The sequence below is a fragment of the Selaginella moellendorffii genome, unplaced genomic scaffold (assembly GCF_000143415.4).
Source record: "Selaginella moellendorffii unplaced genomic scaffold, v1.0 SELMOscaffold_136, whole genome shotgun sequence".
NCBI classification, from domain to species: domain Eukaryota; kingdom Viridiplantae; phylum Streptophyta; class Lycopodiopsida; order Selaginellales; family Selaginellaceae; genus Selaginella; species Selaginella moellendorffii.
Genome location: NW_003314397.1, coordinates 22405 through 44397, shown reverse-complemented (window position 1 = coordinate 44397; position 21993 = coordinate 22405). Strand labels below are relative to the sequence as shown.

At 47.2% G+C, this 21993-nt stretch overlaps 6 protein-coding genes across 7 annotated transcripts; 3 read left to right on the top strand and 3 right to left on the bottom strand.

Annotated features, from left to right (window-relative positions):
• The first annotated feature begins 315 nt into the window (after positions 1-315).
• LOC9662157 lies at positions 316-7042 on the top strand. The gene is made up of 16 exons (XM_024666155.1): positions 316-653; positions 721-798; positions 861-980; positions 1066-1097; positions 1148-1359; positions 1420-3425; positions 3475-3939; positions 3999-4484; positions 4543-4698; positions 4754-4905; positions 4960-5152; positions 5210-5553; positions 5606-5786; positions 5853-6064; positions 6122-6800; positions 6856-7042. Exons 1-16 carry the CDS (start codon positions 651-653, stop codon positions 6985-6987), a joined length of 5451 nt encoding a protein of 1816 aa, XP_024521923.1. The 5' UTR covers positions 316-650; the 3' UTR covers positions 6988-7042.
• Positions 7025-8412, bottom strand: LOC112343144 (ethylene-responsive transcription factor ABI4-like). Its single transcript, XM_024666156.1, has 2 exons — positions 7993-8412; positions 7025-7922 (listed from the first exon to the last, which is right to left on the bottom strand). Exons 1-2 carry the CDS (start codon positions 8339-8341, stop codon positions 7051-7053), a joined length of 1221 nt encoding a protein of 406 aa, XP_024521924.1. The 5' UTR covers positions 8342-8412; the 3' UTR covers positions 7025-7050.
• A 482-nt stretch (positions 8413-8894) lies between these two features.
• Positions 8895-10659, bottom strand: LOC112343145 (E3 ubiquitin-protein ligase RING1-like). The gene is made up of 2 exons (XM_024666158.1): positions 10532-10659; positions 8895-10425 (listed from the first exon to the last, which is right to left on the bottom strand). Exon 2 carries the CDS (start codon positions 10302-10304, stop codon positions 9132-9134), a length of 1173 nt encoding a protein of 390 aa, XP_024521926.1. The 5' UTR covers positions 10305-10425; positions 10532-10659; the 3' UTR covers positions 8895-9131.
• A 105-nt stretch (positions 10660-10764) lies between these two features.
• LOC9629178 (RNA polymerase II-associated protein 3) lies at positions 10765-11713 on the bottom strand. The gene is made up of 3 exons (XM_002992409.2): positions 11470-11713; positions 11225-11413; positions 10765-11162 (listed from the first exon to the last, which is right to left on the bottom strand). The coding sequence occupies exons 1-3, from the start codon at positions 11644-11646 to the stop codon at positions 10854-10856; spliced, it is 675 nt and encodes a 224-aa protein (XP_002992455.1). The 5' UTR covers positions 11647-11713; the 3' UTR covers positions 10765-10853.
• LOC9629177 (uncharacterized aarF domain-containing protein kinase 1) lies at positions 11712-14292 on the top strand. 2 transcript variants are annotated; one of them, XM_002992451.2, is made up of 16 exons: positions 11712-11912; positions 11996-12079; positions 12139-12279; positions 12337-12407; positions 12461-12554; positions 12611-12688; positions 12772-12838; positions 12895-12980; positions 13054-13104; positions 13158-13205; positions 13254-13386; positions 13437-13617; positions 13678-13815; positions 13866-13978; positions 14035-14106; positions 14168-14292. In XM_002992451.2, the coding sequence occupies exons 1-16, from the start codon at positions 11772-11774 to the stop codon at positions 14260-14262; spliced, it is 1593 nt and encodes a 530-aa protein (XP_002992497.1). In that variant the 5' UTR covers positions 11712-11771; the 3' UTR covers positions 14263-14292. The 2 variants fall into 2 exon arrangements, with proteins under 2 accessions (XP_002992497.1, XP_024521925.1); XM_024666157.1 differs by having other exon boundaries at positions 11797-11912; positions 11959-12079.
• Positions 14293-14401: 109 nt separating this feature from the next.
• LOC9662154 (UV-stimulated scaffold protein A homolog) lies at positions 14402-16574 on the top strand. The gene is made up of 2 exons (XM_002992450.2): positions 14402-14569; positions 14627-16574. Exons 1-2 carry the CDS (start codon positions 14402-14404, stop codon positions 16373-16375), a joined length of 1917 nt encoding a protein of 638 aa, XP_002992496.1. The 3' UTR covers positions 16376-16574.
• Positions 16575-21993: the final 5419 nt, after the last annotated feature.

Sequence of the window (21993 nt, the reverse complement as noted above, 5' to 3'; positions counted from 1 at the left end):
TCTCTGGCCAGGAAAATACCTTTCACCAGTGATGCAATTGCCACTTTGGCCATAGTAAGATCTAATCCTCTAAAGAGCATCAGGATCATTCACGGCCAACTATTTGGGTTTCAATAATGACCACCGATCAGGCATGTCGGCGTCTATGCGCTTTGCATTCCATGAAAAGATCTCCAGTCTTCTCGAGGGCTATCACTTTACAAGAGAAGTGATGGGGTGTGGTTGACGATCTCCTTAGCCCTAGATCCATCGTGAATATACTTGCAAGGAGAGAACATTTGGGTGTCTTGGCATGTATGTTCGGTCGCGAAAATGTCCCATTTATTTCTTTTGAACGCTTGAAACATGCTCTATTCTCAGAATGTTGTAAGCAATCAAACATGGTGGTTTGTAAGCTCGATAGAAGATTGCCCAGTTCTTGCAGGAGCTTATCTAGAATATTTTTCCAGGAACTCGATATTTTTGGTTGCCCATTCTCGGCATATGTTGTAGTTATTCACTTCCGGCACATCTCCTGAAACAAAGTATAGCATTCTTTTTCTTTGCATCCTCTCCTTTGATCCATCCTTGGCCCTCTGCGACTGCGAACAAAAGAGCCTTTCCTCTTCTTCATTCTCTCTTCATTTTGTTAGGGTTTCTAGGACTCCGTGATGGTAAGTCGAGCAAGCCTCCATCTTGTGCTTCTTCTTGATTTTATGTGTAACGCGGTCGCCTTGCCAGTACGCGATCTCAGCTATCAACGAGAGTGAGAATTCCAAAAGCCGATTGGAGCCTTTGGCCCCCACAAAAGAAGCGCAGGTTAGAATCTCAGGTTAGAAAGAATGTAGCTAGTTGTTTTAAACTTAGTTTTTGTGACATAGGAGTCTCATCTCACGAAGCTCTACCAAGATGCGTTGTCAAGTCTGCAAAGCGGGGACCTGGCAAATGCTCGGAGTCTCTTCCAGGCGATCATCCAAGATCCTTTGTCCATCAAATCACAGGTAACTTCAAACACTTTAAGCTTTTCTTTCCAAATTTATTCTCTGAGTCCTTCTGATTGTTTCTTCGCTGTGTTTCTCCATCTAGCGAGGAAAATCCGATGCAATGCTCCACTTGAGGTGAGTGAAAAAAGAAAAAGCTTGGACCTTGATCATCTTTTCTCGTGCAGGTTCTTAACTTACAGAAACTTAGCCGAGACTTACGTGAAGCAAGGACCAGAGTTTTCCGCTGAAGGTCTTCACTATTACTTGCAAGCTGTGGCGATCGACGATAAGGATGTCGTCCTTTGGAATCGTCTGGGAACACTCGCCTGCTCGCTTGGAAAGCTCAATATCGCACGCAAAGCGTTTGAGCAGGGTCTCCATTGCAGTCCACGACACTGTAAGAATATATTCATATCTTTCGTGTGGAAGATCTTACCAGCAGTTCTATTCCGACCAGGGAGTTGCATGGAGAAACTTGTCGAAGTTTTGATCGCCATTGGAGACGAGACAGGCTGCATCTCAGTTGTGAAACGTCTGCTTAAGTTCCATCCTTCGCATCCTCGCGCGCTTCATATCAAGAGCGTTATTGAAGGCAAGCACCATGGCACTGGCATTGCGGGGATGGACGGTTTGGAACCGACGCATACCAACCTTTCGTTTCAACGGAAGAGGAAGCTCGACGTTGTCCCGGACACATCCAAGAGGAAAAAAAGGAAGCAGTACTCGGTCCAGTTAACGCTACAGGAGCCGTCTTGGCTTCTCCTTGTCAAGGCTACTCTGGAGTCACTGCAAAATAGGCAGCATGGGAAGGTTTTGAAGAGCGAAGAGCTCAAAGAGAAGAACGGCTGCTATCTTGCCAATTCTCGCGTTTTCTTCTCGGTGCAAGGTCCCGATGGTGGTAGCAGCGGCCAGACTTCTGCCAAGCTGACAGATGATCTTCTTCTCAACAATGGTGGCTGCGACACGGTCTCTCTTGCCGAGAAGATAAGCCCGAGCAAGCTCTCAGAAGTCGAAGACAGCCATGCACACGAACGTCGAAGCACTCGGCTACGGAGCCGGATCAAAGGTGAGGAGGCGGTGGCCGATTGTCCCAAGAGCTTGACACAACTTCTCGAGCCTTTCATCATCGACAGCTCGCGTTTAGAGGTCGAAGTCGATCCTGAGGCTTCAGTTATCACGCACTGCGAGCGAGTAGACGGCTCCTTGGCATACGCGGCTTCTGCTTCGTCGTCTTCACCCGAGGGCTCGGCCTCTTGCGTCACTGTGGAAGCTAGAGAGGTGACGCAGTTCATGCAAGACTATGCGAACAACAGTGGACTATATCACGTTGGACACGCTATTCTCGAGCGCGTTTCTAGCAGTGGTATAGACTGGAAGGAGCAAAGCGAGCTTCTTCTCGAGCTGGAAAAGTATACCAGGCACTGGGGGAACGGCAGGAGTTCTAGGTGCAATCTCTTCCTGGCCGAGTTATACTTGGATGCTGCGTCTTCTTCTGCCGAGCCAGGCAAGCTCCTCGACCACTGCAACTACAACATATGCCGGGTTATCGAGTGGTCGGCTCTGGAAGTTGATTGGGATCAGGAAAATAATGCTCTACGAAGCAGCAGCATCGAAAGGGATGCCGGGTGGATTTTCTGGGCTCGGTTTCATTGGGTCTACGGGCGTTACTGCATGCTCGCTGGTAATCCAAAGAAAGGATTCAGCGAGTTTCGAAAGTGCCTTTGCTTGCTCCAAGCACAACGCGAGCGCTACACGGCGATAGTTTTGCCTCACTGCAAGATGGACAAAAGGATATCGTTGGAAATGGCCGAGCAGAAACTATACGAGTTTGAAGTTGGAGATTTGCTGAAAAACACGGTGGCCAAGCTGGACAAGGAAGAGAAGTATTTGGAGCTCATTAAGGTTCTTGAGCCGGCACTCTTCTCAGACAGAGCATCCAAAACGTTCAGCGGCAAGTGCACCGATGCTATGCAATCGCAGGAGTTCAAGGCGCTCGGCATGCTTATATCTGCGTGTCAACGAGTGAAGCCCGCCAACTTTGTGATCCAGCTGAAGTGCCACCTCAAAAGGCTGGAGATCTTCTGCCACTGTGCTGGAGTTTTCGTCAAACCCGACGACGATCTGTCGCTCTCGCCAGGGAGCGCTGCAAGCGGTGAGATGGACGACGACAGGGCCAAGGAGCTTAGAACTTGGAGCAAGAAAATCGCCGAGGAAGTCAGGCTGCTTTCACGGTGTGCCGCTGCTCTCAAGAAGACGGACTCCTCTAGACATGTCGACTTACCACTGGGACGTCTCCAGAATGCTCTCCTGGCGGTTCTGATCCATTTTGGATCGGGATTCTCCTGCAGGAAGCACTCCAACTCGAGTCTCAGCGAGAACCTGGAGACGAGCTTCTTCGTGGACGCGGCCATTGCGTTTTGCAGGGTTCAGCAGCTTCATCCAGCATTGCCCGTGGAGCAACAGGTACACACATTTTTTCTTACATTCATATCACTCACGATCCTTCCTCTAGGTGGCTCTTCTTGTAACAGTGCATGACATACTGGCTGATCGGGGAGTTTGCGCGGCCGGAGCTTCGTGTGACGAAGGAGAAGGCTCGTTTCTAAAGATGGCTATCAAGCATCTCTTGTCGCTGGAGGTGATGCTGAAGCAGCGGGATGCTGAGAGCGAGAACGCACGTACACAAGAAAGCACAGCGACGAGCGGCTCCGTGAGAAGGTCCGAGTCACTCACTGATTTATCCGAGAAGAAGATTTGCGAGAGCGAGGACCTCGAAAGAAGGAAGGCTGGCGGCCTGGACAAGGCGCTGGATCAGTGCTTCTTCTGCTTGTATGGTCTCAACCTCAAGTCGGACCTCGAGTCAGGAGCTTCCAGCGATCTGGCCTTCCACAAGACACCGAGTGGTGGCGACTTTCAGTCGAAAGAGCAATGTGCCGCCGTGCTTCAGTATGTTCTTCCCTACGCTAAAGCGTGCTCGGTAAGTCTTTGGCTGTTTCTACTCTTGTGCTCGACTGATGGATTCGATTCCACCTGCAGAAAACCGGCCTGGGAAAGCTGCGAAAGGTTTTGCAAGCCGTTCGTAAGCAGTTTCCTCAGCCACCTTCAAACATCCTGGTGGGAAATGCCGTGGACGCCTTTATGGACGACTTGTCTTTTGACGAGGACAAGTTCTCGGAGATGGTGATCAACAGAACCAACGTCGACGAGCTTGTCAGCTTTGCTTTTCCCAAGCAAGAGGAGAATCCCGCTACTGCCGTGGTAATCTATTCCACTCCTACAGAGGAACCAAAGAGTGAAGAGGCTGAAGCAAACACCCAGTCTTACGCGGAGGTGTACCAGAATCTCTATTTCCTGCTAAGTCAGGTGGAGGAGACGTCGCCCACCGATAGATCGCCTGGTTTCGTGTTCACGAAGGAAGGGGAGGAGTTTTTTGAGCATGTCTCGAGCCTCTTCAAATACGATCTTCTTTACAACATGCTGCGGTTCGAGAGCTGGCACAAACTCGCAGGCATTTACGACGAGGTATTCTTCTTTGTTTAAGACTGACGATCTGATCTCTGTGTGATCTTTTTGGTTGTAGGAAGTTGATCTCCTGCTTAACGACGGTAGCAAGAATGTAAATGTTCTCGAGTGGCGAAAGAACGCGAGGCTAACGTCCAGAGTGGAAACTAGCCGGAGACGAAGTCGACGCTGCCTTTTGATGAGTTTGGCACTAGCTCCTCAAGCAAAGCACGAGGTGAGTACTTTTTTCAAGTCCAAATTTGCTGTGATGCTTGATGACGTAGTTCCAGATTCACGAGCTTCTGGCGTTGGTCTATTATGAGACTCTTCAGAATACAGTTCCTTCGTATGATCAACGCTCTCACGTTCAAAAGAAAGACGCTCTTTGGACTTCGAGGTGCCTAAATGCGATCAAGCACTGCGAGATAGCATATTCACTGAGGTATTTCCTTCTTTATATCTCTCTAAATCTCGTTTTTCAACTTGTGGTATGCAGACCGGATTGGACGCATTTGCTTTATCTTGGCAAGCTCTCTGAGAAACTCGAAAAGCCCAGCGAAGAATCCTTTAGCTTGTACAAGAGGGCCATTGAGCTGAATCCTTCAGCTGTTGACTCTTTATACCGTCTGCATCGCTCACGGCTGAAGCTGCTTTGCAAAGGGCGTTATCACGACATGCAAATCATCGAGGTAACTTTGTTTTCCATGTAGCGAGACTATAGAAGTTTTTATGATTTCCTTCCCCAGACTGTGGCCAAGTTTTGTTATTCAAGTTCTACAGAAGAGCTCGTCAACAGTAAGCTCAAGCAACCAGACGAGCAAGTTGGCAACGAGGAAGCTTATCAGAGTGACATAGCGACGGCATGGAGAGCTCTTTTCAAGGACTGTATTTCCGCTATGCAGGCGTGCACTGATGGAGAATTAAAGCACTTTCACAAGGCTCGTTTCTGCATTGCCCAAGGACTCTACTGCCGAGCGGAAGAACAGGACTGGGAGAGAGCCAAGGAAGAGCTCGCCTTTTGTTTCCGATCGAGTCGATCGCTCTTCACGATAAATATGTGGGAACTCGACGGCGTTATCAAGAAGAACAAGTAAGTTTTGTTGCAAGGAAAACAACCATTTCACAGGTCGTTGTTTTTGCAGGCGCAAGGCAACCGGCCACACTTATGCCAAGAAGACTTTGGAGCTCGGGCTCCCAGAAAGCTCCCGAAAGTTTATCACATGCGTTCGCAAGTACCTGTTACTCTACTTCGTTCTCTGCGAGAAGGCTGGAGATTATGTCACCTTGGAGCGTGCATATTCCACACTCCGCATAGACAAGAGGGTAAGAGAATAGGGAAAACATCGGTTTTTACGTGATCTTCGGATGTTTTGGTCTCGGTTCTTTCAGTTCTCCATTTGCCTCGAAGATATAGCAAGCGCAGCGCTTTCATCCTACGTGCATGCTTTGGGCGCAACCATCACTCAGGCCGAAAGCTCCTCGTCTTCGTCCTTCAGTTCCTTGCAAGGCCTTCTCGAAAGAATGTTTAATCTCTTCATGGATCACGGGATATGGTGGGCGGAGACGTCCGAGTCAGAGGGACAAGAAGTGGCTGTCTACTGGTAAGAAAGATCCATTGTTTTTTTTTTTTTCCAAAGATCTCAGCTCTTTTCCTTCAGCTACATCCATCGCTACCTCCATTACCTGGAGAACGACTGTCGCGTGGACGCACTGGAGCTCGTGAACGAGAGGATACGGAAGCGTTTCAAGCATCAAAAGCTAAGCAATCCTCACTTCTCACAGATTTGCCGGCACGCCACCGTCGCCTGGTGCCGGGCTCTCTGCTCGGCCCTCGCGTCCGTCACCCCGCTCGAGAGGTTGCCGGACCACACCCCGCAGCTCATCGTCGACTTGCAATACGACGTCCTCCTCTTCAGCCCCTACGACGCCGACACCACGAGCAAGATCTCCCAAGTCTCTCCATCTCCAGCAGCAGCCAGAGCGGAAGAAAGCGCTGCTCCTCCGGCCTCCGCAGCCTACATCTCCCGCATCAAAGCCGTGCCGATCGTCCAAGTCTCTCCGGACAACGCCGAGAAAGCTCACAGCTACCTCCGTGCCACCTTCGTGTTCTACCGGGAAGTCACGTCGGGGCCATTCCCGAGCGGTATAAACCTCTTCATGGCATCACCCCTGGGAGCAGCGTCCACCGAGCCAGCGGCAGGCATCCAAGCGATCCCGGGGTTTGACCCCCTCGACCTCAGCACTCCAAGGAAGCTGCTGCTATGGGCTTTTGCGCTGGTTCACGGCCGAGCAGCGAGCATAGCCGACGTTGTCAAGTACTGCGAGGAGCAAGCCAAGGTAAACCAAAGTTCTGCCAGCTCTTTCGCTCACTCTCGAGGGTTTGTTCTTCCAGACGAGGCTCAAGAAATGGCCTACTGCCGCGGCTACCGCGGCCTCTCACGTACCATCGCCGGAAAAGCTGGCGTGCTCCATAGCAAAGTGTGCCGAGCAGGCTGTCGAGATGGAGCAAGAAACCATGGTTTAAAGTGACTATAGCCCAAGATCACTCCTGGGAACAATGGACTCAATGGTCTCGTGGTTTTGATTGTCAACAGGAAGAAAAGGTGAAAGAAGGCCAGAGCGTGGCCGTGGGGGAATTGGAGGAGGCCTCGGCGATTTGCGGCGTGAAGATGGGCGCCACCATCGCAGTGGGGCTCCACATTGGCTGCGAGATGAGTTGCTCCAGTGCTGTGGATGATGATACAACTGATGCCTCCATGATCGACAAGGACGACGACGACGCCACTTGCGGAGATTCCAGCAGTTGATCGACCCAAGACGACGAGGACGATGGCATTGACGCGCGATTGACCACCAGCGGCGGGGGAGATGGGAAGCTCCTCCTCTCCGGGAGTGGCTGATTGATTTGATGCGCTTCTGGGGCCACCATGGCCACTGGTGAGCTCAAGTCGCTGAAGAGAAGATCCGAGAGCTTGTTGATGCACCGCGCGGCGTCGATCGAGAGTGGGAATTGCTGCTGCTGGGTCGAAACCTTGGTGGAATCCGTGGGCGCGATGCAAATCCCCTGTGTGGGCGTTTGTGACATTAGCTGCTTATGCTGTGTTTGGGGCGGTAGCATGGAAGCGCTAGCGCTGCCGCTGGATGCCTGCGCGATCGCAGCGTCCGATCGCTTGGGCTGGTAGGGAAACATCTCGTAGGCGTTCCTGGGATCGTCCGGGAAGTTGAGCTTGGCGCGAATGCCCCGGAATCGAATGGCGGCCTCGTCGTAGGCTCGCGCGGCGTCCTCGGCGCTGTCGTAGGTCCCCAGCCACACTCTGGCCTGCTTCACTGGATCGCGAATCTCGGCAGCCCATTTCCCCCAGGGACGCTGCCGCACCCCACGAAACTTGGTCCGGCGATGGCGCCTGGTGGATCCATCGCTGGGCTTCTTGGGTTTGAGCGCTCTAGCAGAGCTCGTTTCTGCGAGGGCGAATGATAGAATGTAAGATCGTCTGCTAGTCGAGAATTCCCAAGGGAGAAGAGATCATACCGGAGATGGGCGCCTTGTTGGTTTGATCCGAGTCGGAGCTGGAAGAGGAATCGTGGCTCTTGGCCCGCTTGGATCGCCAATTGGACTGCGCGGCCCAGCTCAAATCCTCCTGAGCGAGCGCGGGAAGGACACTGGGCTCGTGATTTTGCTGCTGCTCTTGTTGATCATGCCCGGCGTGGGCGAGCGCATCCACCATGATCGCCTGCTCTGTTCCAGCCACATCGTAGAACATCCCCTGCATTAGCTCCTCATCGAAGAACGCATCGAATCCACTGCTCTGCGAGCTCCATTCCTTGTCCTCCATCGATCCCAGGCAGCACGAATTGTAGCGCGCCGGAGAGAAGATCATGGATCGAGGGGAAATTTCCTGGAGTGGAGTGGTTCTTCTTTGTCTTGACCCTGTTCTTTGGGGATTGATGTTTCTTCTACTCCTTCGAAGCCTCCCCCACTGGTTCTTATGTCCCCAATAGTTGCGCGTTGGATCGTACGGATGCCCTCCACATTGCGACACGTGTCAGCGCGGGGACGTCATCCGTGCCACCTGGCTACCTGGCAATGCCAAATTTTCACGTGCGCATTCGATAATGCGCACGTTTGTTGGATAGGAGCGTGTGGTACCGCGTGCGTGGTGTCCTGCGGTGGGATATTCTCGGGAAGAATCACGGGTGAGTCTAAGGTCTCTCGATTAAAGGGTGGTCTTCCTTCTAGTTTCTTGGGTCCTTCGAATTTTTAGATGGACTTTCAAAGTTCAAAAGAGAAAATTCCTATCGTCTTAAAGGTTGGGGATCTGGACCAACATTTTGGCCACCCTTGATCAATCTATCACACTCATGGTTTAAGTACTGTGCGTCATAATGGAAGGATTGTGTGTGTTTGCATGACAAACACGTGAAATATTTCCATAAACCAACAAAAAGTCGAATAGATATTGGACAAAAATAAATTAATAAAAAAAAGGAAAGAGAGGAGAAATAAATCTTGTATAAAAAATAATCACCACATTTTACTCGTGCTACGTCCAGCATCGCGTAAACGTTTCTTCCAGAAGGAAACTTCACAAGTTCTCCGCACCCTTCCCTCCCAGCAACTCCTTATCACTTATTCTTCCCCCCGTACACTTAGAAAACATATGTACGACGCTAGTTACGGCGGTCATCTCGATTCTCCGGCTGGTCGCTGGCCGAGGAGCTTCCATGCTGCTGCTGCGACGAAGACGACGATGGAGGAGCAGGAGCTGGGGCTGGTGGCGGAGACGAAGACGAGCGAAATGGCCATGGAAACTGGAACGAGACTCGCCTGTTACTCCGGGGCTCCTCCGCCGGTCTCGAGCTCCCGCTGTCCTGGTGGTGCTGGTGACCATCCAGATTTAAGTTCGCTCCAGATCCCCAGAGAGTGAAACCACGACCAGGGCCGCCGCCGCCACCGCTAGCAGCAGCACCACCGATCTCGGCATTCGCAGCCCGGCTGGCTTGAGCCCCGCCTCGCCCCGGTGCAGTGTTGTTATACTCTGGATCGTCGGTCGGCATCTCGTGCCTGCAAACCGGGCAGGAGTTGTGCTGCGCCAACCATGGTAGGATACAGTCGCCGTGGTAGAGGTGCTTGCACGGCATCTGTCTCACCTCCGACCCCAGCTCAAACTCGTCCTTGCACACCGCGCACTGCCCACCGTCACCGCTCATGTGTTCGCTGGTGATGCTCACCACGGGCATGGCTTCGATCGCTGTCTTGGACGCCGGTGGAGTGCCATACCTGTTGGGATCATTCTCTGCGAGTTGCTGGATCAGCTGGTCCAGGCCCGGCCCGAAGAAGTAGTCTCCAAAGTTTGCCGGCAAGCGTCGAGCTCCAGTGCCCGTGTCGAAGAACACCTCCACGTTTCCACCTCTGCCTCCAAACATGTTCTGGACGAGGATCATGGGATCAAGTGGATCCGCGTGGTCGGCGCCGTCTCTTTGATTCGCACCAGCGCTGTTGTTGTTGTTGTTGTTGTTGTTGTCTCGACTTTGCTGGAGAATCGCGGACATGGCCTGGAGAACCTGGAAAATTGGAGGATGACGAACACCTTGGTTACCAGCGGGAGGAGTATCGCCATCAGCAGAGATACCTCTGGTTTCCCTCCCAGATCCCGGCTCACCACCAAAGATGACGGTTGGTCTCTGGCGATGCGGCGGGAAAACGATCCCTGGCGAGTTCTCGATCTCCTCGATGAAGCCGCCATTGCAGAACGGACAAAGGATGTCATTCCCGGCGTTGGGCCTCACGGACGTGTGGCACTGATGGCACCAGTAAGTGGCAGGTTCCAGCGCCGTGGCCATTCTTCCAATCCGATCCAATCCAACGCAATTCCCCTCAACTCGATCCACTAGCGCCGACGCATCGATCGAGTGCTCTACACCCTAAGCCCGGATTCCTTCCTCGGCCCTCACTCAATCCGCGCTGGAAAAAAACGCAACGAATTCAGTGCTAGGGAAATCAGCGCCACGCGCGCCAGCGCCGAGGAGCTGCCTTGTCACTCGCTAGGCGAGAAAGGAGGAGCGCTTACCCGGAGTGCGTCGAATGGATCCAGGCGCGTGCCATGCCCTAGAAGCAAACCCTAGAACCCCTTTCTCCATTGCTATTGCCGTTTCCTTAGCATCATGTGGCATGGCCATGGCCATGATAGTTTAATGGCACGAATCACAAATGGGTGGGTCCATGCCCAGCGTTTTGTGGTGGCAAGCATGGTGGTGTCATGCCCCCATCGCACGGACACATGGCTATAGAGGTGGAGAGTAGTAAAAAAAGTTTTTTAACTATCCTGTGAATTTCCTTTGAATTTTCCTGTGTATGCGAATTTTTACACTGGCCCAGTGAAAGTGTTCTTGTCAATAGCTCGCGGCTGCTCTAAGGCCAATGGTTTTTAGCTTATATCTGTATTGGGGCTGTTCTTCGATCTCTTCCTCCTCGTCGTCGCTTAGATCGGCGCCAATCTTGTCCCAGCGCGAGTAATCCAGCTTCGAATGCCCCTTGGGCTTTGGAACTGCCTCCCAATTCGTGCCCGGTTCCTTGGAATTCGCGGGAGTTGGTGTTCTCGCCGCTGCCAGCATCGTGTTGGGGGATTTGGAAACTCTGGGGGAATTGGGAGTGGATTCGGGCATGAATTCGTTCTCGGCCTCCGGGATGGGATCCAGTGCCTGGATTGCGACGAGTTAGAGCTGCCAATGCGGCCGAATTCTCGCTAGAACTACTGACTTACGAGCTGGGTCTTGACTCGGGCTTGCAGATTCTTGTAGGCTGGAGACGATGGATCGATCTCCAGCAGCCTGTTGACATCGAACAGCGCCGAGTGATAGTCCTTCATGATGACAAGCGTTTGTGCGCGGAGCATTAGAGCGCCGGTTTGCTTGTCATCCAATTCGAGCACAGCTCCACATTCTTCCGCGGCCTGGATGGAGGATTTCTCGACATTAGACCGCGAGAATTTCTAGCTCTAGTTCTCACCTCCTTGTATTTGCGGAGCTTGAGGTAGCACGCAGCGCGATTGCTGTGGAGAGCTATGCGATGCGAATCCAGCGTCGCGGCAGCCAATGCGTCCCAGTAGAGCTCCAGCGCCTCCTCGTACTTGCCCTCCCGGAATCTCTCATGGCCGCGCTCGGTCTGGGAGACTGTGCTCGACATCGCGCCCAAATTTCTCGCGAGGAAGAACACGACCTAAAATCCATGGAAGATCCAAGAAACGAATATTCACTCCCTCTCACTCTCTCCATCTTACATCCAGAGAGAGTTTTTAGGGCTGGAAAGAAATGGCGCTACTCGCCGCGCGCCTCAGGCGTAGGCCGCTGCTGACAAGCGCCTCGATCGTCGCTGGATTGGTAGCATACGAGAGCTTCGATGGAGCTGCGCCAGCGCTCGGAATTTTTCGATCGACTCGTGCTGTTTACACTGTAAGTACAGAATTTCTTCCCTCTTGCTCTTCAGATCGATTTGTAGATCGATCATAGGCTCACTCGGCTCTGAAAATATCCAGTTCGCGCTCAACAGTGTAGACTACAAATTTAGTTTGCGCGACCATGACAAGAAAACCGAGGAGTATTACGAGGTTCTTTCACAGGTATTCTCTCACTCGTGTTTGCGAGGAGCAAACAGCTCAATGAATTTTTATTTTTGTAGGTCCATCTCAGAGCTGCTAAACGCATTCTAAGACTTTGTGAAGCTAACAGAGGATTTTACACAAAGGCTGGACAGTTTATAGCATCCCTCGGGCAGTTCCCGAAGGAGTATGTCGAGACTCTACGAGTTTTGCAAGATCAGGTGCGTTGTGAGAAAGCTTGTTTCTGCCTGATTTCGTGTTTTCTTTTGATTTTCTAGGCACAGGCTTGGCCTTACAGAGCAATAAAACAAGTTTTCTTAGAAGAGTTTGGAAGGACTCCAGGAGACATGTATGAAGAAGTACTTGGTAGCATATCTTTCATTGTCTTGGTTGTTCTTTCAGGTTTCACGAGTTCGATGAAAAGCCTCTTGCTGCAGCGTCACTTGCTCAAGTGCATCATGCTTGGCTCTCTGAAAACGAAGAAGTTGCTGTAAAAGTAAGTCACTTCACCATAAAGATTTTTTTTCTGTTGCTTAAGTTTTTTGTAAGCAGGTCCAATATCCAGGATTGCAACGACAATTCGAGATCGATATTTCTACGATGGCCTTTCTTTCCAAATGCGTTGCTTGGGTATTTTCTATTCCTGTTGCTTGAATCATTGTCAGCTTGTTGTTTTTCCTTGAATCATGGGAAACGTGACGTTCTTTTTGCAGCTTTTTCCAGACTATCAATTTGAATGGCTAGTGCCGGAGTTTGAAAAGAATCTTCTCAGTGAACTAGGCAAGTAGCCGCAATCGATATTTTTTATTTCGAATCTGAACTTTTTGTGTTTTTAGATTTCGCACGGGAGGCAAGAAGCGCGGAAAGAGCAACAGCAAACTTTGCAAACAAAAAGGAAGTGAAAATTCCTTCAGTTTTTTGGGTACGGAAAGCTTTGTGAGCTTTCTATTCGCAGCTCATTTAAGTTTTCAGGCTAACAACATGATTCATCCTAGGATTACACCACAAATCGAGTTTTGACGATGCAGTTTATGCACGGTAGCAAGGTGCCATATCCAGCTTTAATTTGATTGGCAGCTTGACTTATTGTGTTCTTCAGGTTGACGATGTAGAGAGCATGGAGAAAGCGGGAATAGATTCGAAACAGGTAGATGGAAGCTTTTCTAGCTGTTCGTTGTCTGATCCTTCTTTCTAGGTGTCTCGAGTGTTGCTAGAGATTTTTGCCGAGATGATATTTTGTCACGGTGTTGTACATGGGGATCCTCATCCTGGAAACATTCTTGTGAGCCATAATCCGGCTCGAGGGAGCAAGCACAACTTTCATATCGGTATGCGCTCCATGTTTCTTTTTCCTTCTTCTCCATACATTATTTCGTAGTTATTCTGGATCACGGTCTCTATCGCGAGCTCGATGAAAATTTCAGGCGCAACTTTTGCAACTTGTGGAAAGCGATGATAACCTCCGACCCTGCTGAGATGGAAAAGTCGGGCTTGCAACTCGGTGCCGGCGAATACTCCCGATTTTTGCCTGTTATATTGACCGGTCGGACGCTGGACAGGTTTTGGTTATTGTTTTTTCTTTTTCTTTCACTGAAGTTATTGGTTCTATTGATTTGCAGCAAATCCGGTCTCGGAAAAGGCATGTCTCCCGAAGAACGAACGCGATTAAGGGACGAAGTAAGAAAGTTTTCCATGGGCGACATATCTTATTTCATGGAAGGGCTCTCTCGCGACTTTCTGATCGTCCTTCGTACAGAGTAAGCACCTCTCTAGTCTCCTATTCTTATAATCAACGCTGTGAGAACAGTGGATTGCTGAGATCTATCGTCCACAAACTAGGAGCTCCACGAAGGCTGCGACTTGAAACGTACGCTCGTTACGCCTTGCTTGGCCGTGCAATGCACAAGCGTGGAAAACCAGGTTAAATCTTAAACATTCTAGATCTAGAATCGCTCTCAAAGTTTATCATTTTCCAGGCTTTCGGGAACAGGGAATTGTTTTGTACTCGAGATCTTTGGTGGAGTACGCGTATCTTCGCTTCCGTCTTGGTAAGATCCAAGTTTCTAGAGAAAACTTTGTTTAGATCTTTCCGTGCTTGTTTCTTTGCAGTCGTGTTGGAATATTTCCTCAAAGCCGACACATTGTATAGTTTAATACTGGGCTACCTCAATCGCTTTCTTCCCATGTCCAAAGTTCCAACTTAATAATGGAAGCCGTGGCAATTTTTTGCTAGAGACTGGATTCGAACCTAAGACCTTGTGAGGAAGTTTTTACTAGAAACTGGATTCGAACCTGAAACCTTGTCAATCTCTTCTCCCGCGCGATTGCCCTAGCTCTTCTTTAATGGCGGGGCGATTGAGCGATCTCATCCTCGCGGCCACGAATTCCCCGGGCAAGGAGCTGGAGGAGCCGCTGCTCAAGGCGATCAAGGCGCTGGTGCGCGCCTCAGATGACAATGTCAAGGCGGCGGCAGACCTTCTCATGGACCGGCTAGGGAAGAATCACTCCCAGGTAGGTCTAGCATTTTGATCGATCGGCCGAGGGATTCTCACTCCGGCGGATCAACAGGTCAGGCTTCTCGCTCTGCTGCTCATCGATCAGCTCTTTACGCGATCGAAGCTGTTTCGCGGCCAGATCGTGGCGGTGCTCGAGAAATTTATGGTTCTCTGCCTAGGGCACCGCACCGACCAGCCGCTCCCAGCTCCCGCGGATCGAGCGGCGCTGCTCAAGGCTAAGGCGCTGGAAATCGTGGAGAGATGGAACGAGACGTTTGGGCCTCACTACAAGGAGCTCCAGCTTGGCTACGAATACTTGAAGTTCACGCTACGTCTCGACTTTCCGGGTGTTCGAGAGGCCGCGAATCGAGCCGAGGAAGAAAAGAATGCCAGGGACAGGCGCACGCAAGATCTTCTCCGGTGCCGGCTGCTCCAACTCACGGAGAATTTCCCTGGCTTGAGGAGAGATCTCGAGTCGACGATGAGTCAGCTGGAAGAATGCTTTGCCATCTTGAGCGAGGAGGAGGAGGTGGTCCAGGACGAGGATGGATTTTTGGAGGTGGACAAAGATGAAGAGGACAGTAATGAGGTGTTTGGGATCCAAAGCTTGCGGTCCATGCGTGATCAAGAGGAATTGATGGTCACGGAATCTCGCGACAACGGGGCCATTTTCGACATGGCCCGGGATTTGCTCAAGTTGGTGACAACAAGACATCTTCCAGCAGCGCAGGAATGGCTGTCGGTTTTGATGCGAGTCGACCCGGAAGATCGACAAAGCCGGGATGCTCTCATGAAGGAGGTGATCGACTTGAGGAACCGCCTGGTGGTCTTAAAGGATAAGTGTCAGGAGCTCGGGATTGTCGAGGTGGCCAAATCCAAAACCACCACTGACGACGATGTGGAATGGGAAGAAGAAGAGATATTTGACAGGAGCAAGCTGGATGGTCCACGACACAAACTAGAGCAAGAACGAGAACGAGAACGAGAACGGGAACAAGGTGGCGAAATAAAAAAGAGTTCCTCACCTCAGGCTACAGCAACAGGAACGGCTTCGTCATCTAACGCAACCATGTCCGAGCTTAAGCAGAAGCTGTTTGAGGAGGCTCCCGTGCTGCCGTGGGGATCGTTTCTCGACGCCTGGGGCTCCGACGCTGCGGTTCCTGCAAACAACAGGGGACTGGTTCTCGACAACCACTGGGGAAGAGTGGATCCGGACGCTCTCATCTCTACCGAGAAGATGGCGGAGATGCAAGTGAGAGCATCGTACTACCAGCCTTTAAAGTCGGAGTTACGTCCTTGCTCGGCACCGCTGAGGAATGGAGGCCTTTGCCAGAGACGAGATCTCCGAAAGTGCCCGCTTCATGGCACAATAATTCCGCGGGACGATAGAGGCAATCCTCTCGAGGAGAAAAGGGCTGTCGAAGCCAAGGGGAAGGAGAAGGCGGCGGTCAGTCCGGCAGCTTTGGCTGCTCAAGCCGTAAGGAACGTGAGAGGCAGGGATGAAGCCAAAAGGAAACAGAATAAACGTTTGCGACAGTCTCAAGCCAGGACAGACAGACAACACAACGAGGCCGTGCTGAGAACTGCCGCGCTTGCTCACGACACGCAGACGATTGAAGCAGGCCTAGAGAGGAAAAGCCTGGATGAAGAAACGCCAAAGAAACGAAAAGGTGGTCTCAGCGCTATGCTCCGTAAGAAGGAGACTCCAAAAGACAGAATTGCCAGGAGACTGCTGCGCGGCCGGGCAGTGGACGCTATGGTCGGCAGCATAGCTCGAGACGAGGATGCCAAGTACAGGGAGTCTTTCCCAAATCAGTGGTGATTCCACTCGGAAGCTGGCGCCGCTGATTCCCGCTTTAAGCAGTCCTTTTGCTGGCAGTCTGGGACGAGCTTTACAACTGGACATCATCAAAGCAAAGCCGAGCCGAGGAAAAGAAAAGAACGAGTCATCCGCAGCTCGAAAAGAGAGTTAAATTGTTCGAAGGAAGAAGACGAAAATCGAAGCAGCCTGTCTTTATAGATACATTTCTCGACGATCGGCGCTTTTAAAGTTCTTACGAGTGCGCCGAAAACTCTGCTGCAGTAAGAATGTGAAGATGGCTGGATTCATTCAGGCGCCAGGGATGTGTCCATCGATCTGGCTGCGGATGGAGTTGGCCCTCTCGAAGTTGTACTTCCGGCTGGTGTAGATATAGGCGCTGCCGATGAAGAAGAGGAAGGCGAAGATGCAGGAGAAGACCACTCCCGCGATGATGCCCTCTTTCCTTCCTCCGCCATGCCGCTTCGCAGCGATGGCTTCCATGTAGCTGGGACTTCTCGGGGGATAGGAGCTGCTTCGAGTACTCGAAGAAGAACTCGACGAAGAAGTCCTGGATGGAGGACTGGGGGATGAAGAATTCAAGCTCGTGGATTCTCGCGGTGGTGACGGTGGTGGCGGCGCTGGAAGAGGTATAGGTGGTATGGAAGGAGGAGGAGAAGGAGGAGGAGGAGGAGGCTGATGTGAGCTCCAGTAAGTGTTGTTTGGATCGGCAGCAGCAGCGGCAGTGGCAGCGAGCAAGACGATTGATGTGGAGAACAGGAAGTAAATGCGGGCGATTCCAGCGGAATTGCAGCCTTGGATTTGGGAGTGGTGGATCGTCATCGTCATTGCCAGATCTGGAGCTCGAAAAACCTTTCTTGAGAGCTTGGGCGCTTGCTCTACAATTCAAAGAGGATCCAAACTCTTTTTTTCTTGGCGCGAGCAACGCTACGTTACAAAGAGTATTTAGCTGCGCATATGCCGCTAAGGAAGAAACATCGAGGCTTCGAGGCTGTTTTTATCACGGGGATAGCTCTTTCTCTCCTTTTCGTTTCGTGGTTGAGAAAGAGAAATTCGTCGAGAACAAAGTCCCACCGATCGTGTATTAACTTGCGAAAGAGTTCATGGGTCGTCCTCATGCGACGGCTTGGAGGACCCCAAAAGGAAGAGGAAAGCTTGGAGCCTCTCCAGCACGGGGATTTTCACTTCACCACAGGTTCGCGAGAGAATTCCATCTTGTCGTCGCCGATAGACGTTTATAAGTCCAAATCCATAGCAAAAGGTGGCCGACTTAATGCGCAAGAGCCTGTTGCTGGGCCATTGCAAAGCGCTAGGCACAAAGAGGAAAGAGTTGGAGTGTTGTCCTCGACCATTAACTCCCCACTTGGTTGGGATAGATAGAGCACCAAACTTGTGGAGAGAGGAGCTTAGCATGAGAGAGAGAGAGAGAGAGAGAGAGAGATAGCCCTCAAACACTTCTGACGAGTGATGCTAAAATTTGCCATGACGATGAATCCACGTCGGGCTAGCGTTGGCATCTGCAAACAAACAGTTGTTTGAGGATTGCAGCTAGTGAGCTACCTCTTTTTTCCTAGAAGTCTTCATTTTGACAATGTCTTTAATTTGACATCAGTTTCAAGGCATTTATGGCTGACCATTTGACTGTCCTTTTTATCTTGTTTGTCCCCATCACATAGAGTATGAAAAAAGTATTGAAGTTAATTAAATACTTGGTTAAACAATATAGTCTTTCTGTAGGTTTTGTATTGTCTAGACCTTTTTTGTTTCTATACCTTTTTCATTTCTTCTTTATTGCTTTTTTTTTTCTTTTCATTTATTTTCATGTTACAACATCATATTCCTCCTTTGCAATAGCTTTTTTTTCCTTCTTTGACTTAAGAGTAGCAATTGATGTAGTTGTTCGATGTTATATGGTTATAGTTAAACAATTAAACTTTGACAGTGGTATTTACAGTGCATGGTATAGCTTTTTCTGCTCTTGTTGCCAATCTTTATGTTTGGCCAATTTATTGAGTGGGAATCTTGAGGATGATATATATTATTAGTTTAATCACTTTATAGTGATTGAAATTTATCATTTTTGGGATGATGCTTAATGTATATGCCAGTTTCTTAAATGTCTTAAAGGATGGCATTGTAGTGGTATAATGATTTAAATGTAAATCACTTATGCATATTGGAGTTTTCTCCCATATATCTTCCATTGTGCATTTGGATATGTTAATAATTACGATAATGCCTTCCAACAATTATATCATCTTTGTCAAAGGCCATTTGAGTTAATTATACAATTTGGTGTTTACTTTCAAAGTCTCTTTCTTCATAAGGAGTTGAATATGATCAGTTAGATAAATTATAATAAGCATTTCATCAAGATATTGTAGAACTTATATATATACTTGCCTTAACCACCCTTGACTATGCTAAACTAATACAATGCTATAAAACATAACATCTCCCACTTGTACCTAAAGTGCTTGAAACTCCATTTCTTGTAGAAGATAATTCTATTCCAATAGAGGTGGATGGCTTTAATGCTTTGTTCAAGGACAAAGACAAGGATGTGGTTATAGGTGTGATGTTCACCTACTAGATATATAATGAGGTTAGCCATATGTATTGGCATTATTAGCATTTCCCAGATTAACATTTTTTATTTCCTAGGTGGAGGATTTTGTGTTAATAATGTTATGTTGGTGCTGTTGCAATAAAAAGTCTTGACATTAAAGCTCTTTTGAGGAATAAAGAGTCAAATAAGTAGTGGAGGGATCTTACACAAATAGTGGATGGATCTTGCATGAATAAATTAATAACCTCTCTTTGAGGGATTTTTTGGGATGGGATTATTCAGCACAAATTTATCTAGTGCAATCTCAATTTTATAACAAGAAATTTTTTGTTATCCTCTTTATATTAGTTGATATAGGTTTAAATTTATCTTCTATTACTCAGCCTATTGCCGCATATTGCCATTTATATTTGCATTATATAGCAGAGTTAATTTTCATTCTTTATAGTAATGGTTATACATATGTATATGTATGGGATGTGGCAGACTTAATTGTGTATATGGGTGATCTCGAACTTGAGATCCAATAGTTATAGATGGTGTTGAGTTAAGCTTTTAACCTCATTTTTAGTATGGATTCATTGCATCTCAATCATGTCAAATGTGACTTTAAAGTTTTTTCCTCTTTTATTTTATACTCATTTTTGTTTTATTTCATCCTTTCCTTTTACTTTTAATTTTATCACTTTTGTCTCCCTATTACTTTCTATAGTATTTCCTCTTTTTTTTTTTCCTTTTATTCCCTTTCCAAATCCCTCATATAATCTTTATGTTGTAGTAGTTGACTAACACAAGTAGAAGTATTTGATTTCTTTAATTTTGACTTTTTATCAGGGGATTAAAATTGCAATATGTCATCTTATTCTAATTGAAAATGTTTGTCCAAAAAAGGTTCATATTTAGCATCAGTCATCAAAGGGGATCAAAATTTTACGAAAAAATATCTAAGAGATGTTGGAGAAAAGTGTTACCTAAAAGTGTTAGAGCCCTTAGGCATTTGAATCTCATCTATTGACTATCATTGATAAAATAATGCCCTATTAATCTTTTAAATTATTTAAAGAGAAATTATTAACTCACTAAGAAGTGCTAATGGCTAAAGAAGATGTCCTTAAAATTATTTTTTGTATATCATTTAATTTCTATGAGTTCTTGATGATGCTTGTTTAGTTTTAAATTATGCTTTGGTAATTTTTCAACAAATAAGAGACAAAATTCTTTATGATACACTAAAAGTGACTATTGACTTCATTAATGATATCTTACTTTATTTAAAGAGGATGTAAGAGGAGTACATTTGTGATGTTTGCAAGATGTTAAATCAGCATTTGAATTGAAATGGTTAAATTATTTGTTATATTTAAAGGTATCACGAGGGTTTAACTTGCATTTCACGTGAGGGTTTGCAAGTTGATATTGATAAATTTATGGTTGTTTTGACACTAAACCTTTCATCTTGCACATATTTATTTTTGATATTAGTCTTGAAAGTGTGTTAATGCAAAAGAGTATGAGTGTATATGGTTAATGTCATCCCATTAAATACATTAGCTATATATATTACAACTAATAGAGGTGAATTACTTCATAACAGGAAAAGAGTATCTAATATTAATTTGGGTTTGAGGTTTGGATAAACTTCATGCACACTTGTATAGTTCTTAGATGTTATTAGAAAGCAATCATGTTATGGTTCATTATTAAAGGGTTATACATATTACTTAATGGGCTTTGTGTGCATGATAATGTTGTTGCTCTAGCATCAATAGCGTTTTTAGACAAGGATTCTATACTATTAGTGATAGTTGTATTTAATGTTCAATGTTCATAAAGTATAGAGCTAGATTTACTTTTTTTTAACAAGGTTCATGAAGTTTAAAGGATTGAGTTATGGATTTAAAGGTTGTATGATAGGTTTAAGAATCCTACATCATTTTCTAATAACTTATCACTTTAGCATTTACATTCTCAACATCACCTTAAGAATGACCTCTCCTATTTTAGATGGGTATAAAACATCGTTATGTAAAATTTATGCAACTTTTTTTATTAGCTAGAGATGCAATATGATATCATCTGTATGTGTATAACTATATTTGATACCAAGCTTGTATTACTCCTTTACATATTATAAAAAAAGATTAAAGTCAATTGTAATTTCCCGTTCATTTGAGTTGGTAACATTTTATCTTATGGGGCCTTTTCCACAATTGACTATTGGTAATGAATACATCATTATTGCTTTCAACTATTTGATTCGTTGGGTGTTTGGTAGTACATCTTTAAATATGCTCCTCAATTAAATGGTTGTAAACAACCAAAGAGAATAACTAAAAAAATGATTTATAAAAGTTTAAATATAAAGAGAAATAATAGTGCACCCTTTTTCCAATTGGTTAAAAGTTTTTAAATATTTGGGGTTAAGCATCTTTCAATTTGAATAGTATTAGGTTAAGTGACTCCTCAAGAAGTCTAAATTCAAAAGCTTACATTTGGTATTAGAGGGTCTCGAGTTTAACTTTGTTGGTTGGATAAATGAATCACACCATATATTAAAATTGACATTTTGCGGTTCAGTTTGGTCTACCTAGGCTTGATTTTAAGAGTAGAGTATCAAGAGAGTGAGGCTCTTAGGAGAATTGTAACTCTCAGCTTTTATTCACAAAAGCGTGAATTTGTAGAGAATCGTGGTAAATTATAAATAACTAATGAAAATAACTTTAGAAATAATCTGTATAGATTCAAATATAAAGGGACCTATAACACCCTATTTTAGAATCAATTAAATAATTAAGATAATTAGAGTTAAATGTCCTTGGGTTTGAGTAGTATTAGGCTGGATGACCATATTCTTGTTCATAGTGAAAAAGGGATAATTGTTTAATGAGAGAGCCTTTAGTAGTTATTTTATCCCTATTTATCTTTAAAGTTCCAATGATTTAAGGTGACAATATATACACTACACTCACCCTCCTTTAATAAATGTTAATATCCTCATTTACTATTAACTAATAACCCTTACTAAGCCAAGGAGAACCAATACCTCTATTTC